Source organism: Thermobia domestica, chromosome 7 (genome assembly GCF_964235325.1).
Source record: "Thermobia domestica chromosome 7, izTheDome1.hap1.1, whole genome shotgun sequence".
In the NCBI taxonomy this organism is placed as follows: domain Eukaryota; kingdom Metazoa; phylum Arthropoda; class Insecta; order Zygentoma; family Lepismatidae; genus Thermobia; species Thermobia domestica.
In genome coordinates, this window is record NC_137460.1 from 297,252,403 (window position 1) to 297,271,565 (window position 19,163).

Genomic DNA, 19,163 nt, shown 5'->3' on the forward strand with positions numbered 1-19,163 from the left:
AGAGAACAATAACTTACAACAAAATTATTTCTGTTCTGTTCTTTTAGTGTTTAAGGCAAATAACTCATCTTTACTCTTGGTTGCTCTAAACATAAATTAAATATTTCCTTGTTCTTTTTTAACTTTCTTTATGTTCTTATTGCATAACAGTATTATAACAGTGAACTCACCCAAGGTTAACCACTCTAGAAAACATTGACTCCACTTGGCAGTTGTCCAAGGTCGCTTATAACTAGTTCCTTCATCGCAGGGCTCACGTACACGAGAGAGGATCGCAAGAGACAGTAAATCGAAACGGAAAGTTGTAAAGTAGCTTTTCTGTTGTGTTTTTAAATTTAATGATTTTTTTAAAACGTAATACACAGGATGTTTGTAAATAAGAATAATATACGGGATGATCGAAAAGGAAAGTAATACAGGGTGCTTGGAAAATAATTGGCAAAAACGTGGAAGGTAAATAAACGTGAGGAAACAAACGTTTTTACGTTCTAAGTTTACGTTTTTACGTTCTAAGTTTACGTTTTTACGTTCTAAGTTTACGTTTTTACGTTATAAATTTACGTTCTACGTTGTATGTTGTACGTTCTACGTTTACGATGTGCGTTGTACGGTCTACGTTGTATGTCAAACGTTCTAAGTTTGCATTTTACGTTGTGCGTTGTGCGCCCTATGTATCTAATTAGTTTTCTGCAATTTTAATTAGCAAGGCTAGAGGGACAAGAACAATTGTCCAAAGTCTTTGCTGTTCTTCTCTCGCTGAGTGTGTCTGGTGGTGGAAGGAACTGGAATGGGTTTCTGTTGCTTGGATCTTGGTTTTAAAGGCTAAAGTATTGCACCATATACAAGCAACCTTTCTCGTACTTTCTGTTCCATAGATACCTACATACATAGAACGACATTGCAATGGATTACACAAGTTGTGCAACCAGAACTTAAGCGATACGTAAGAGGAAGTAAAGAAATTTCACGAGATGGGTGTAGCCAACAAAGGAATATATTGCACCACGTTGTGTTTTCCATTGCTTATACGTACACCAAACGTTTTCTAAGACATGGCAAGTAAGATGGAAATATGTTTTAAAGATCCAAATGTACGAGCTATAGAAATAAATTACCTGGCTTTTTTGATTCCCTCTAACACAGTTTCTGTTTAATGTTGTTTTAAGGGAAGAACCATAAAACCAATTGCAAATAGACCATAAGAATAACCAAATCTCCAGCTTTTAGGGTAGAACTAATCCTTAGAAATTATTTTTGTCTTTCGCTTATTGTTTCTTTCTGGTTTGGATTTTGGAAGCATGGTCCTAGGTTGCTACATACAAAACAGGAATTCTAAGCAACAAAAATATATCCTAGAACATCTCGTCTCTCTATCTAAAATTGTGCTATATATCTGGTCCACGCTTCTAATTAGTTCTGCTTCTGTAAGAGATGTACTAAACTCTTTTTCTCCATGCATTTTTAAAACTAATTCCCGCTTTATTTTTTTATACAACTTTAGACTATTGGGATCTCTAGATCTCTCGTAAATAACATTATTCTCTGGGAAATTTTGATCTATCTCGCTAAAAATACGAAACAAGTCTTTCTCTCTGCAGCAAACAATAATATAAGGATAGGGATCTTCTTGCTTATTCTTCCTAACAACGAACAAACTATTGTAATTTTTAAGCTTCTTATTATCTGTTGTACGTTGTAGCAAGGTAATCTGTTTCTCTAAGGCACTTAACCTTTCTTCTAACAAACCCTCTCTTTCCATTTTATTATTAGCAAAAGACATATATATCTGTAGTTATGTTTAACAATCTTCCTTTATAGACTTATCCATAAAGTACCCTAACATTAACTATTTCAAATTGGAGAGTTGTTTCTTATTATTTTTTGGAGGCTTAGCTGGAACTTGTTCTGGTTCTTCCTCCGATACACAATCTCCATCTACAGTTGAGCAGCTTATAACAGAAGCATCGGATTCGTAATCTTGGTCTGTAGTAAAAATAATCTTATGGAAGCTCTTGTTAGCACTTAATGGTTGTTTTCCTTCGTACGTAATATACAGATGTTCCTTAGAATTATTTATCTTTTCTACTAATCTTTGGTCAAAAAGCGTTAGATAACGATCAGGAAGAGACACTAAATACTTGGAGATATGCAAAACTATCTTTCTTCCAATTCGAGTGTCCTGCAGGTCTACATGTTTAACTAAGAATCGTTTATTACAAGGAATGTGTTTAAGAGGTAAAAACGTATGCAGAGAGTTTAACTTTTTGACTACTGCCTCCATTTATTATACAAAGAAGAATCAAAATAACTAAATACGATTACACACATTAAACAATACTACAAGATACAGGCTTAATCTAAAAGGAAAGGTAATTTGGCCTTAACTCCATGTTTTGCCACAACCCAATTCGAAAATATAGAACGGAGAAAGTAATTAAAGGATCCACATGCCTCTTTTTTTAATAGAAATTTGACACCTAACGTACCCTCACAATATTGGAAATCTGTAATCTTAACCACCATAATATTGTCGCAAAATGGTTCTGTAATTTCTATCCTGTCCTTTTGTGTAGTCTAAATCTCCAACGTTTCTAAGTAAATTATTCTGGTGTAAGTTCTCTGTTAAAAGCCAAGTTAAAGCGCTCGTCAGTTTGTTTGGATACATTACCTAGTAATTGCGTAATTGTGTAATTGGTAGCAGAAATTGTATTATTCTCTCCCATTTATTATATAAGAAAAGTAAAAAAAAATAATTAGAAGAAAGAAAAGATAAAAACATAGCAAACAATTGGAAAGAAACAACTAGCAACAAAGAGGTAAAATGTTATAACTGTGGTTTGGTTGTGGGAAAAATGTTGTAAGTGCTTTATAAATGGTAGAATGTTGTAACTATTAGGTGTTTTATATACTGGAAAAATGTTGTAACTGTAACCTGTGTGCTTTAGATATTGGAAAAATGTTGTAAGTGTAGTAATCACCCATTTGGTCCATGGCTTCGAAAAACGCTGTAACTGTAACCGGTGCTTTAAATATGGGGAAAAGGTTGTAAATCTAATAATTACTTCCTTGGGCTATGGGTTGTTCAAAAATGTTGTAACTGTAACCTGTGCTTTAGATATGGTAAAATGTTGTAACTGTCGAGTATGGAAGAATGTTGTAAGTGCTTTAGATATGGTAGAATGTTGTAACTGTAACCTGTGCTTTAGATATGGTAAAATGTTGTAACTGTCGAGTATGGAAGAATGTTGTAAGTGCTTTAGCCATAGTAGAATGTTGTAACTGTCGAGTATGGAAGAATGTTGTAAGTGCTTTAGCCATAGTAGAATGTTGTAACTGTAACCTGTGCTTTATATATGGAGAGTGTTGTAACTGTTGAGTATGGAAGAATGTTGTAAGTGCTTTAGCCATGGAAAAATGTTGTAACTGCTGGTAGTGTGCTGTGGTATTGCTACGTAGAAAGATTTGTAAAAAGGTAGCCGAAGGAACGCAACCTAACTTTCTTACCTATTTGAGGAGGTTTATGTATATATATGTATGTTAGTGTGAGGAGAAGAAGGAAAGATAGAGGCTGTATACTCTTTGCTTCTCTGAACTGAAACTGGTTTGTAAGCTGAATATATGTATGTATGTAACAGCGAATCAACATACTTAACTTTATTATCATTCAGTCATCTGTGGACCGATTTCGATCAAACAAAAACTACTTTTTCAATCAAAGACAGCACTATAAATTATAAGTTTTAGATGTAAGTTTTTATGATTTTAAATGTCATAAAAGCCTATGCAATCTCACTTTGTGCTATCCTTCTGTGTTAAAGTGTAATGGTTAGTGGTGGGTTCATAATTTTTTGGTAGTTATGGGGTGGAAGGGGAAAAGTGTCTGCAGAACATACATGTGTTCCCTACTGGTAGGGGAACTTCACGCTAGTGTTCTTGCTACTCTATCAGGTGTAATTAATCTTGGAACTGGCGTTAGTACGATTGTCTAAATCACATATTTTAAAGCTCAAGAATTTGTGTGGCCGACGTTGTCTATTGCCAAATCAGAGCCTTAAAGACAATGAAAATATTCTAGTCTAGAAAAAAGTTACACACAGGACATCGTGTACTAACAAATATTTTAGCAATATTTTTATCGGTGCTTTGAGACGCCACGTATGGATGAATATAGAACTTCCTGAAATCAACACGGAATTATCAACTTTAGAATTGTTTACAGTAAACATATATAGAAATAAAAAAGTTCACTTACCGAACGGAAACACGTCGCTGCTTTGACAGGTTAACGTTGTATCTTCCGACAAATATTTCACCTGAATTCTCAGATATATCACTACTATATACCTTTTCAACCTTCATAGCTTTTGTTTTGAGATCATTCATACTTAAATTTTACTTACGGGTGTTTCTTTACAAATGTACTTAACTTCCAAAATTGTGACCAGATGAGGGTACAGTGATGAAACTCTATGTAGAAAGAAAAAGAAAAAATGAACACAAGGAGATTTATATCAAATATTTAAAGATCTTAGAGATAAAAAGGAGCTTAACGTAAAACAAATGGAATCGTTGTCTTGAATTGAAGCGCTGGAACTTTAAGTTACACATAAATAATGATTTAAAATATATATATATATATATATATATATATATATATATATATATATATATATATATATATAATACTGATTTCCGAGGAACAAGCATTACAAAGTAAACAGTGTCAAATATCAAACGAAAATTCCGTTTTCTTATTTGCACTTTAATACTAGTAACCAATTACGGGGCTATATGGTGCGTTGAGCTTCTAACAGCGAAATTAACCTAGGCAGAACTGTTACGTTTGCCAGAAGTTGGGAAAAAAGTGTGGACGAGAAATACATCACTTTTTTCACTTACAACTTCAAATGAAATTTCTTATCTTGTTGATTGCTGCGGAAAGCAAAAGACATATTGTACGCTTTCTTTAACTTCATTAATAAGCTATTTAAACACAATTTTAACACCCAACGTTACAGCTACTTTAACTAGTTATTTAGCAGACGAACAAAATAATCAGCATAAATAAACATTATTTCTGTGTAACATTTATTTTAACACAAATATACTTTTAAATATCTCTAGTTAACACCAAAGAAGCGTCCCTAATTTCAATTGACCATGGAAGGATAGGGTTATATGATTTTTAACGTCCCCGCCCTGTAAGCAAATGTAGACGGGTCATTCATGAAAGTTAAGAATGTGAACTATATCTGTTCTCCCAGTGGGAATCAAACCCGGGATCGTGTACATCAAAGACACGCGCGGTATATCTTGTTCCTTATTATACAGGGTGTTAATGAAATATACCGACAAGCTGTAAGAGGTGATTTCTCACATCAAAATAAGAGAAAATCTTCATATGGACATATGGTGAAGAGTGCGAGTTTCAGAGCTAGGCTGTCCAAAATCGCGAAAAAAGCTAAATTTCAACAGACCCTATTTCGAAGTCCAGTAACTGTGGATGTTAGTCCTTATCACCGTAAAGAAATCCACGCATACGGAATTAAAATGTGAATATTTCATCAAATTACAATAGGTGTACAGGGTATTTCTTATAGAGTGTATTTCTCAGATATGCTCTCAATACAACTTTCAGACATATCTTGATTTTAAGGAGAGTCCAAAGTAGGCAGGAGGTAAGCTTTGACAACAATTAACATCCAATGCTTCGGAGAGAAGTTGGAAGTGTTAGGAACTAGCAGCTCCATGTGTTTTAGTCTTCAGAATAACATGTGATAAGACGTATTTCGTCATGGTATATTTCACGTTTTGACTACTTGTAAGTGTGAAAGAAAACATCTTAGCATGCGTTTTCCCGAGTGCGAGAGACCATCCTGCTGACGATTCTTAATACTTCCAAAATCGTGTCAAAGGTTTCCGTGTTCACTGCCATCATGTCTTATCGTTTGACGATTTTGAAGCAATCATTAAGTCAGAGAATATCTAAAACTTCTGCTGATGGCATGTCTGGGAATTTCACACTATAAGGAATACCCTTTATACCCATTGAACATACATGAAATGTGCATTTTTGGACTGCGTATCTATGAGATCCTTCACGCTGATACGGACCACCATCCACAGTTTCTCGAATCTTAAATAGGGCGTGTTTAAATTTGACTTTTTCCAGATTTTGGATAGCCCAAGGTCTCAAACTAAGCACTTTTCCACACAGGTCCATATGAACTTTTTTTCTTTATTTTGAGATGAGAAATTACCTCTTACTCTTTGTCGGTTTAGTTCATTAACACCCTGTATAAAAGTTTTATAGTCAACAATTATAAGTACGGACGGTGTCACAAGGATAGCTTCCACTTTTTAGCGACACGTGTTACGGCTGGTTATTGCAGTTTGGAATCCAATTTTCATCCGGAGGTAAATTTCAATACTGAATGACAAGCGTGGTACAATTTTCATTTTTTAAAACGGAAGAAATATCCTTTTACAATAGCACGATTCCAGAAAGGATCTTTCTAGGATTGGGATTGAACAGTATTAGTACAATGTTGAGTAGCTTGAAAATATTCTTGCATTCCGGCAACCGTTGGGATTTCCAATCTTACCTGAAATCACAAAAGAACTTAGTAATAAGGGAAAATGACTAAATAATGAGCATCTTAAGTGCTACGAGAGAAAAAAAACAACATTACCCGTGACTGACTTCAATATCTCTAGATAATTGTACATTCCTCTTGTTGCTACTTTTTCTAAGAATTTAAATGTTGACAAAACTCTTATTGCTACCGCTCAAGATCCTTGTTTAAACTTAACTTTTCTCTTTTTTCTAAACTTTCTCAACAGTAGAGTCAGAATACTTAAGCCGTAGATATGGATCAGAGGTTTCTTCTTCAATTGTATTGACAGGTTTCTCTGTAAACAAATTTTAAGTGCATGCTACCTTTCTTTTCTTCTAAGCATATTAACCGTAATTTTAATATTTCCTTAACGTTCCAGGTTATGCTGTTTATGCTAAAGGAGACAAATAATTAATGGAAGTGATGATTGTGAATGCACAACTCAAGCTAGTCACTTGGCCAGCGGGTAGCGTTACATTTGTAGTAAATTAGAAATGTCAAAGGAAGCAAAATGCAATCGCCAGTTTAGAAGGAAGAATTTCCAGTTAGAGAGAACGAAAATCCGGAACTGCTTTGAGAGTTTTTACTTTGTTGTTAGAAAATATCGCAAAATGTTATATTCCTGGATGGTAAGTTGTATTGATTTAAAATTTGGAATCCAAGCAAACACGGTAAACACATTTTCCTGTTGTAACTCACAAGAGGATTATTGTTTGGACAGTAAATGACCAGAACCCAAACATTTGTAGTTGTCGATTGATTTCTTCGTATACCAACGAAATAGAATACGCTTCCGTTCAAGAAATATGTTTAACCCTTAAGGGATATTTTTTTAGACTTTCAGTCAAGCAGCTACTGCCCGTCACTATTTATTCTAGGATCATGGTTCATACCTCATTATCTTCAGAATGGAGCTGGCTTTCAAATGGTACTACTTACATGCTCATACCAATACTAGGAGAGGGAAAAGTGATGTCAAAGGGAAAAAATTTCTTTTCACAATTTGGACCCCTCTGGAACGGCCCTGTGTGAACGTAGAGATCTCAAAAAAAAATCTGATAAATAGTACTTGGTATACTGAATGTGTGTGCCAAATTTCAAATTTCTATCTTGAATACTAAGGGCGGGAGAAATTTTATCAAAAATCTCCACAATGCCACAAATTACCGCAAAACACCATGATCTCAGGTAATAAGTGTCCTGAGACATTTCTATTTACCATAGGACTATAATCCGCCAATCATCCTCTTCAGAATAGAACGGCCTTTCAGGCGGTACCATTCACATGTCTCCATCATGTATCTAAGGCGGGAAAATCCCGAAAAAGGGAATCTTTTTACTAAAAATATCCCTTTTTTCAACCTTTTGCCCCTCTGGATCCCCCCCCCCCTGTTTTAACGCAGAAATCTGGAAAAAAATGTGGTAAACACTACTCGGTGGACTGAATGTTTGTGGAAAATTTTAATCTTTTACTTGCAAAAATAAGCCCGCCAAAAATAATGAACATAGGCTTAATAAAAGAAAATATATATTTTAGAATTATGACGTCATCACCTCCTATGTCTCGACGCAGGAAGATGTGAAACCATACGTAAGGTCTTCTACAATGCCTCTGGACTTAAAAAACAAAAACGGACGAAAAACCTCAAATAGGAGAGTTATAACGCAATGTAAACTCATGTCCAAAATGATTGTCGCATATCTATAACTACCTTCTTGTAAGAACATAATTTGATAATGATTTTGCAGGGTACTTTTAATACTGATACTATGTGTATAATCGTGAAATGTATGTTTGTGGTAAATTTCATAGGAAAAGAATTATAAATACGAAAATTAGAATGACTAAAACAAAATGTTGCTAAATGGACCAGCTTATAAACTAATTCAATATTTTGTTTAATACATGTAAAAACAGCGTAACGTATAACTGCAAATATTTAACGCTCATGACTTCCATGTTCTCGAATGTGTGATGCGTCACTTTCATCTTTATTTAATATTATAAGAAACTGGAACGAGTTAACAGTAAGTCGAACTTCATACTAGAATTAAACTGCTATTATTTGCACGTAAAATCAACTTAGTTTGGGATGAAAATTCAGGATCTAAATTTGTATTTTCCTGTATTGATCCGGAATTACAGGTGAAACAACAATGTCCATATCTCCTATGACAAGGGAAACATATCCTCTAACTCTGCTTTGGAAGTCTTGTGCAAGTTAAAGGCTTTATAAAGTTAATAGGTGTGATATTGAGAAGAGCAACTGGCCTTTCTCTGATTTAATAACAATATCATTACCGTTATAATAAATATTTGACAATCGTTAACAATTTTAAGATAACAACAGACCAATGTCACTGAATTAATTCAATAACAATTCACCTGACGATACCAACTAACGAACTAGAGCCGTTGCTTTTTTGACTATCGTCTCTGTGTTCATACTTTAAGTCGCTACATGGCTGCTCCCTGTGAACGCACCTCGACGCGGGACCTTGTGCTGCATTTCTGCCCTGACTTGTTAAACAGTTTTCTTGCTTTTAATGGCCAACTTGGATAGGTTGGTTTGTTTTTTCCATCGTCATTTTTATGGATTGCTTCCGGACGTGTATTTATACTATATAAAGAAAAGGTCCTCGTAAGGTGAATCTGCAGTCAAGAATAAATAAATAAAAAGAACTGAAAGTAAAGTTCGTTTTGGCACAAATGTTTATAATAGAAGAGCAGCACATAATCATTAGCTGAGCATATTAGTTTCCACAGGTATTACCAACCTCTGTGCAGATCTACAGTGCGCATCCATACATTTGTAAAATGTACTTAACAAATTTGTAATATTATTTTATTACATGAGAGTGTAAATAACCTGAATATGTAATGTTCTTATCTACAAGATGCATGTCTTCATAAAAATGCATTAAAAGTATCACCTGCCATACAGGAAATCGTCCATAAGATAGTTGGTGATTACAGTATAGGCTACGAAGTGAAGTTAAGATAAAGTGCTAACACATGACGCGCAACTGTAGAAATGTCCGAGTGTTGAGGAATCCACATAATTGTGAAATTTACGTCAGTGATGTCTTATGTTACTTTGGAATATGAATGTGAAAGCAATTGAAACATAACAGGATATTTCCTATAACTCTTTAGTAATGTAGAAATACACTTATTTACTTGTCAACCCAACAGGCCCAATTACAGTGTTGTAAATGACATAATAACATGTTCATAACTCTTGACACCGGCTTTCTAAATTTCTTAGGCGACACATCACATATATCCAGTTAACATATATATACGCTGGTAACGTTGGACCTGTGAGACCCAAGCCTTTACAAAAAAATAATATAACTTAAGTTGGCAACACTCGAACTGCTACATCCTCCCCCTTGCTGCCGCTCCTAAGTTGTAGTTTAATCATACGTAGCCTGTTTTAGTTTTTGCTTGGTCATTGTTGTGTGCCGCGTGCTTTCTCAAAGAGTGGGCCAGACAGATCCAACGTTACCAGTGATGTTATTTTTACTAGCACGATTAAATAATATTAAGTAGCGATTTTAGAAGAGAAAACTTCATATTTCCGTGTGTTGATTTGCATGTTTTTAAGCACTTCTCGTATAGTTTTTTTTATGTATTCAAGTGAAGCATGGCCAAAAGCTATGAGGCATATGTTCAAAGAATAAGGGACATGTTGGAGCAAGAACTAAGTGATGTAGCTTGCAAAGAAGACGATGAAGATTGTGATCATGACTTTTGTTTGCCTAGTGATCATTATACTAGTGATGAAGGAGGAAACAGTGATGGAAGTTCTGATTTTGAAGAAACTGTGCACAAATATTTTGTAGGTAGAGACAAGGACACGAAATGGAGGAAGAAAAGGAGAAATGTGAATATTCGTTCTCGTTCTAGTAACATCGTGACTGCTAGTATACCGATGTCTAAAGAATTGATACAGAGCCAGTTGATGCAGAGAGCACAAAATAAGCGCAATCCTACTGATCTTCGAAAATCAGCTGCAAGGTTATGTGGATTAATCCTTGAAGAGCATGCGCCTATGCAGCAAGAATTGAAACGAGGACGTCGCAACATGTGTAAAGACAGCAAAACCAGGTACTTTTGCCAAAATTGTGGTAAGTGGATTTGCCTGGGTCACGCAAGGATGTTGTGTGGTAAATGTTCAGATCATTATATGTAAAGATGCTAATAACAGTGGCTGCAGTTTTTCATAAATTCGATGGAAATTAGTGCAAAGAAAAATTGAAATAAAGTTAAAAGACATATTTTCCTTCAGTTTCAAGTAATATCGTCATTACCTAACACTTTTCATTTTTTGTATCATGTCTGGAATGTTGTTTTACGTATTGAATACTGTGTTTAAACCAAACCTACCTAAATAATAGCTGAATGAAAAATGTTCGTTCAATACTTTCATAACAATAAAAGACATATATTAATTTTGAATTTGGCATTCAAAATAAATTACTGTACTCTTTCGTTTAATGTAAGTAAAGATAATTTCGTCAATGTAAGCTCGAAGTAATAAAATATTCTTCTTTAATTGATTTCAGTGCGTAAAACTTGAATGGGTCTCGTAGACCCAACGTTACCATTTATGAAAGTTCCCTGAACGTTACCACTGTAGTGTTAATTGTTATTGGAACACACTCTATTATACAAAGCTGTTGTTCTCCTGATCGGTGATACCATCAATTTATTAGTTATTATTATTATTATTATTTTTTTACAGTAATAGAGGCCATTATTTTTACGTGTTTATAATGAAGGAACGTGAAAATTCAATGAAGAAACTAAAACAGGACAATTTAAAATATTTTGAGTTACTTTCTGAATGAATAATAAATAAATTATGTTACGTCTTTGTTCCAGTGTTGGAAGGTGAAAGTTCTCAAGAATGGTTTTATAGCTGTTGTAAGCAGGATGTTTGAGTTCTTTGTAGGTTAAAAATAAAAAAATAAATAAATAAATAAATAAAAATAAAAAAAAATGCCTGTGTTCTTTCTAATTGCTTACGGTTTCTTAAGTGAGTTACGATAAGTAACTTTATGCTAAACACAGTGTTTTGCGCTATACTCGTTTATGTCTATACGCACCTTCCCTCACGCGCCTGCTCCCTATGCAACTTCTCGTTGTCGCTGGGACCTCCATGCCCTGGATAGTTAATATATCACTCATTGTTTGTAGTGGCCATCTAAGCACAGGTCGGTCAGTTTTTTTTTTTTTTTTTTTTTTTTTTTTTTTTTTTTTTTTTTTTTTGCAGAATAGTTCTCATCATGTAGCTACACGGAAGTCTCCCTAAAGTAAATCTGTACAGAGGAACGCAAGTTAAAGCACGGAAAATGCAGGATTTTTTTGACTCGTTATTATTAATGTGCACAGAGCCCCTGAAGCTTAACATATAATATGGATCAATTCCAATCGGGAATCGAACCGTACCAGCGAACCACATACGCATAGGGTGTAGAGCACTGTATTTTTGTGTTGACAGGTAAAAGTAGAAACCATAATACGCAACAGAAACGGGGTGTTCATATCCCTGAGATTATATATCCTTCTATTTTGTTACATATAAACACAGCACTACATTTAGTAACACACACAATATCTACCTATTATTTCCTTCTAGGAATTATTTCCCTATTTAAATTTATGTACGGATCTCACAATTCATTTGTTACTACTGTTGTCAGTTACATAATATTAATATGCTCAGTTTAGGTCAAAATAATACAGCAAACTTAAATTGATGTGTATTATCATTCCACTCACAGACAACAATTTCAGTTACCTTTGTATCTACACAATGTGAAAAATGCGTAGTGTAAATTAAGTGTAGTACTTCATGAATTTGTAAAATTGCGGTTAAAATGAGTGAATGCACCAAATAGAGGACTCTCTAGGATAGTAATTTCCATTGCAGAAACATTTCTGCACAAACATCGACATTTCTTCAGGCCCGAAACCAACCACAGAGTTTGGGGAAGGGGGGGTAATGAATATATTAGGGAGAGAAGTCGTTAAAAATTCTCTTAAAAAGATCTAAATTAATTTTTTTGTATTAATAATACCATTTTGTATTGATGTCTGGAGGGCCATGAAAAGTTTAGGGGCCTAAGCCCTCCTCTGGTTACGGGCCTGTTATGGTTACATGTGTAGTTTACAAGAGCCAAACCATTACAACTGCTACACTACGGTACAATGAATGAATACAGATGAAAGACTACTGTATAATATAAAATTATTTAGTAGTAGTGTGTTATTATGCGATGTAGGAAACTTTCATCTTCTGTTAACATGTATAGAGTTACTATTATGCTGCCAATATGTCTTGAGCCGTGGCAAAAATGCGAACTAAAGCTCACACCCCGACACACCCACTCGTTGAGCCAATAAGGGTTCAGCAGCTGCTAAGCGAGAGAGCCTTAGCGAAAGAGAGTGGAATTCTTCAGCCGATTGCAGCGCCGGACAAGGAAGACTAGGTGTCAAGTCAATGTGGTATATTTATAGTATAAAGACTTGGCACGCACTTTACCTTATACAACTGCGCTGTTTATAAGTACTATTAATTGTTTTTCACCATCTTGGTTTAAGCGTATACTCTTCGTAGTTGACACACCTGCTCCTTTGGACTGACTCCCACGTTGGGACCGTTCTGTCCTCCCTCCGTGACTCGGTTCAATAGGATTTCTATTCTTTACTGGGTACCCAGTACATGTAGGTTAATGATTTTTGCACAAATCTTTTCAAGGTAGTCGCTGTTGAGTTGGATGTACTTTGTCCAGCGCATTCGCCAGCCCTTGAACACGTGTGGGAAACTATCCTTTGACATTTTCTTCAAAATGACCTAAGGTTTGTTTACAATGACATCCGAAAACCTAAAACACTGCTTCGTTATGTGCTTCCTCAGACAGAAGGTGAAAACATCATGGGGAGGTAAGTCTGGGGATCATGAAGTAAATAAAATTTCGGGTTACGACATTGCACACGTGAGGATGTGCATTGTCTAGATTAAGGCGCCAACCAGAAGGATGCACTTCCGGCCGTTTTCATTGAATTTGTTTACCAAAATCATTCAAAGCAATTTTATAATAATACTCACCCAATATCGACCATGAAATTCATGAACCATTTTATCTATAGCAATATACTGAGGAAACAACCACTTACTCAGCAGTGATATAATGAGAACGAAAAATAATTATTCCCAGTATTAATATTATTTTCAATGAGAGTTAAATCACAGAAGAGGGAGAAGATGCATGAGACATAGATAGCAAACAAAATACTTAGGCGAACTCCTCGCTAACCCACGAGCAAAAAACTTATGTGAAATTATTCTCCACCTACGCGAATATTCCTAAAACCTACACCAATGGTTTTAGGAAATGTTTCAAACGATTTAGGAGTGAAGACATAGGGCCATATGCAGAGTCGTTTTGACGTATGATTAGAGTACTAGTAAAGGTCTGACCAATGCAGGAAACATATGTTTGTCTAGCTCTTTAGAATAGTAATTAGTAATAACACATCAGAAACGACTCTGTATGTGGCCTGTAATGTTTAGGAATTGACCATTTACGAGATATAGGAGTAGAAAATAATGGAGGCCAATTCGGCTGTCAGCCCCAATTCCTCACAAATAATCGTGAAATCTACATCAATAGTTTGGGTGGATTTAGGTGTGAAGTCATTAAATTTCAGAGTTAATTGTTTTTGAGATACAGTGCTGGTGCTGCATAATGAGTTGGATTACATTATGTAGGCCCCATTCCTCGTGAACATATCTAGATCCAGGACATGCTAATCATTAGAATTTGTTTAAGAGTATTACGAATTACGAAATCTAAAATTTACCGTTTTCGTGATGTAGGGACGCAAATTAATGCGGGCCAATTTCGTGAAGATTGCCTCCACTTCTCATGAATAATCATAAATTTTACATAATTTGTGTTTGAGAATATGTAGTAGTGAAATCAGGAAGTTTAGTAGTTAACTGGTTTCGAGATACAGATCCTCATATGGAGCCTCACTGGACGTTTTGCGAGATTACTCAAAACTAAGCGAAATGGATATGGCGGATTTTGATACTAGGTGCCAAGTCAAAGAAAATAGGAACGTACGTGGCAGGTCAGAGAAAATAAGAACAAGCAAGTCAGAAGTAAGGAACGTTACGCACGGAGTTCCACAACGATTAATATTAAGCCCTATACTTTTCCTAATATATATTAACGATCTTCGCGATAACCAAAGCATCTCTTTTGCTGATGACACAAACATTTTAGTTAATGACGGAAAGCTGAACTCTTCAAATACGTATAGATGGGGAACGTATGCAGGTATCTGAAACATAAATTTTTAGGGTTAAAAATAGACTCTTAGTTGACATGGAATTAACATGTGAATGATCTGTTGAGGAAACTAAGCGCGAAAGTCTACCTTATGCGTAAACTTAGTAAGATTCTAAGTACGGAAACATTGAAGACAATTTATTTCGGCTTGATCCAGTGAATTCTGTCGTATTGGAACCATTTGAGGGGGTTAAACCTGTCATACGATAAAAGTATTGACAGAACAGAAGGAAGTGTTACGAATATTGATATTAGTTCCGTTTTATATATCAAGCAGGTGACTTCTCAGAAACTAAAAATATTATAATTGCCGTGTATATACATTTTCGCAACCTCATCATTCATACATATGAATAAAATATTTGCAACCCAGTTGGGACCCACACCAATACAACACAAGAACAACGAATCATATTCATATACAAAATTTCCGTCTAATAAAAGCTCAAAACTTGTTACACCACGTACGAATAAAACTATACAATAAATCGCGAGATTGTGTCAAAAAATGCCAAACTTGCAGTTTAAAAGACACCTCAAGTTACTGTAACATAAACATCTTTTCTATACTTTAGAGGAATACCTTCAGTCGGCTCTTTCCGTATAATATTGATATTAAGATTTAATTGAATGTAGAAATATACAGAACAAGTTACAATTACTTTTGTAAATAGATTTTAATTTAGTATTATTGTTACGTAGGGTAAAGGAACTTAATTTAGTCATAAATTTACGTTTTTGTAAATAACTTGTCTCTGAATGCTAAGTGTTGGAGAAAAATGGTTGCTGTGTTAAGTCTTGGATGTAATACGTAAAATCATTAGTAATTAATTTTATTCGAACGCATGTGAGGGCAGTTGTATGAGCTTGTGTAATTCCATTGCTTTGTTACCTAATTTGGGTTCTTTATTTGCTGACACATTAACACCGCACAATAAACATAAATTGTTATATTAGCACACAATCTTTATTAAGTACTGTAATTATAATGACATATGGGACACCGTGGTTTAATGGTTAGAGCGCTTGACTCATGTCCATGTGGCCCTGGATTCGATTCCTGGGCGGTGCTTTCCATTTTCGGCGTCCACCCAGAGTCGTGAGGCAAACTGGGGGAGTCATGTGAAAACAAGACGTAACGGCCAAAAGATGTAGAAAGCTCCTGATGCTTATGTTAGGGACAGGTACTAGATTGGACGTAGGTCAGGGGCATTCTCTCAAAAACACGCCAAGTGGTTTCGTTTTTTAACTTATGATGACACATTTAGAAAATAAGCCAAACCTAAATATAATTATTTGGATTCAATTTTAGAAAATAATGAAGCTATATAAATGTGTTTGTTGCTATTTTAACGCCTTTAACAAACTGGAAATATACCACATAAAATACGGAAATATAACAAATTATCTTTTAAGTATTCTCATTACCATAATAAAGGTATAAACATTATAAATAAGTTTTAAATATAACTATATTCAGATACCCCTTATTGCCTAAACTTATAAAATTAATGAAAAATATTTTCAAATGAGAGATATCTAACAGGCCTAATAGCTTCACAAAGTTTCTTTGGTTTAAGTAGACCTATAGAAATATATAGTCCTGAATGCTGCTAACATTAGAGATAGGGGGTATTATTGAATATAAGCTACATTATTAAAAGACAATAATTACAGGCTCGCGAGATCCAACTGGGGCCCCGAGGTTGAGTTATTATCGGGTCAGGTATAAAAACTGGCAAACTATATCTCAAATATTTACTATACTAATACATTATACTACTCACATTAAATACATATACTAATTACATTACCAGAGTTACACTTGGTAATTTACAAAACAGCTTTTCTTGCTTTCCTGCTAGCAAAAAATATATGAGTTCCCAAGTCGGATAAGCTTTGTTGAGTCATCGATGATTGAAGTACATTCTTTACTCTTGTATGTGTACGAAACGATCTTTCAGCCTCCCGCACATACACTAGTAGAGTAAAAAAATACGAAGAGCAATAGTAACGTTCGGAGAAATGTTGACTTGTTTTTGGTCAAGAATTGTGTTGAGCAACGGAAATTGTGTCAGAGCATCACTGAAGTTGGCAGATTGAATCGCTTGCAGATAAACTATTTCCTTAATATCATCTGATGCATCATCGTTGTATAGATCTAACCACTTTCTTACTTTCCCGTCAAGTTCATCATTGCTCAATATTGGATTCTTCGACAATAAATAGAATTTCGTGCTTGTATTTATTACCTTATAGCGGCATTTAGGGTTGACTGTAACACAATTCAGAATTTAAAAAAAAAATGACTGAAAATTTCTTCCGGGTTCTTTCTTTCTTGTTCTTCAACACTTGCGTGTGCTAAACGTTTCTTGGCTATGCGCTTTTCTGGGAAATTTGAAGGCATTCCTAGATTTCTGCTCACAAGCTTACATTCGTGCAAAATGTTTTCCTATTTACTGTGTCTTAGTACGACATGATATTGAATGTAATCTAAACACTGCATTTTCACGATTAAGTTACTGCGTAAGTAGGAATAAATTAGTTTTAAAGAATGATAAAACTTCCTTGCTAAATTTTTATAATCTTCTTCAAAATAAATTTATTCCTTATGTAATGATAACAAAAAAGTTTACTTTTCTATTTCAACTAAATTTCTTGGCCGGCATTAGTTCGAAACTAACTTGGAATAAGCATATTTCTCAACTCAACAAAAACTTAAGTAGTATTTGTTTCGGCCTCCGTAGACTAAGAGGTTAGAACAGAGGCTTTAGTTTCAGTGTACTTTGCAAAATTCCATTCTTTAATAACTTACGATAGTAGTAATTGCCCCACCTGAGGAGACTTTTAACCCCTGCGTCCCTGCCTCAGGACCCATGGTCTCTGCCCCGGGCTCAATGACCTAGGGGTACATAGGACCACCCCTCTAGATTTTTGCAGGGGTACCATGGCTCACCCCCTAAATTTTGGCAGGGGTACATAGGACCACTCCCTTAAATTTTGGAAATTGTCAAATCTAAAAATTTTTATGGTAGACTAGGACAATAGTATGTACCTCGATCAGTATTGGCTGTCTATGTCGTTCCCTTTCATGGGTAAAAATTGCCAAAAATTCAAATTTCGGAGGTTTTTGACCTAATTTATTGCCTTTGATGAGGTGTTATTATCCTATATAGTTATACGGGCGTATACACGGGTCAATTACCTTTTATAAGACATGGGTATAATAATGCATCCCTTGAAAATTTTGGGAGGGGTACCTTGGCCCACCCCTTAAATTTTGGAAATTGCCCAATTTAAACATTTGGTATTAAAGTACTGGTCCCTAACATGTATTGTGAAAAATTTGGGTGGTCCACCTCGTCCCCTTTTAGGGGTACAAAATTGCCAAAATATAAACATAAGCAATAAGTTGTACCACGTGTTTGGTCTTTTGGCTATATTTATGCTCTTGGATGAGGTCCTATTACCTTATATGATTACATGGTTATGTATACGGGTCTATTCCCTATCATAAGACATAGGTACATTTGTGCACCCCTTTAAAAATGTGGGAGGGGTACCTTGGCCCACCCGTAAATTTTAGAAACATCCCAACTTAAATATTTGGTGAAATAGTATAGGACCCTAATATATATTACTATAAATTTCGATGGTCCACCTCGTTCCCTTTTAGGGGCACAAAATTACCAAATTTTACTACAACCACGTGCTTGGTATTTTGGCTCATTTTATCACCTTGGATGAGGACCTATTACCTTATATAGTTATATGGGCGTATACAGGTGTCCATTTCATATCATAAGACATAGGTACATTCGTGTACCCCTTTAAAAATTTGGAAGGTGTACTTTGGCCCACCCCTTAAATTTTGGAAATCGCCCATTTTATATATTTGGTATTATAATATAGAACCCTAATATAGATTACTATAAATTAGGATGGTTCACCTCGTTCCCTTTCATGGGTACGAAATTGCCAAATTTTAGTACAACCACGTGTTTGGTTTTGGCAAAATTTATCCCGTTGGATGAGGTATTATTACATTATATGGTTATATGGTCATGTATATTGGTAGATTTCCTATTATAAGGCATGGGTATATTGATGCACCCTAGAGGGGTACCTTGGCCCACCCCTTTAATTTTCGAAATTGCCCATTTTATATATTTGGTA

At 35.0% G+C, this 19,163-nt stretch overlaps 1 protein-coding gene across 3 annotated transcripts in view; it reads right to left on the reverse strand.

Annotated features, from left to right (window-relative positions):
- Positions 1-12,560, reverse strand: part of LOC145691083 (uncharacterized) — a 34,607-nt gene extending 22,047 nt beyond the window's left edge. The window contains exons 1-2 of one of the 3 annotated variants that reach the window (XM_081766757.1): positions 12,428-12,560; positions 4,253-4,467 (exon numbers count right to left, since the gene is read on the reverse strand). In XM_081766757.1, coding sequence (XP_081622883.1) covers positions 4,253-4,383 — 131 coding nt within the window. In that variant the 5' untranslated portion in view covers positions 4,384-4,467; positions 12,428-12,560. Of the gene's footprint in view, positions 1-4,252; positions 4,468-11,732; positions 11,850-12,248; positions 12,403-12,427 lie in introns of those variants that run through there. The other 2 variants (XM_081766755.1, XM_081766756.1) reach the window with 2 other exon arrangements.
- Between the last annotated feature and the right edge of the window lie 6,603 nt (positions 12,561-19,163).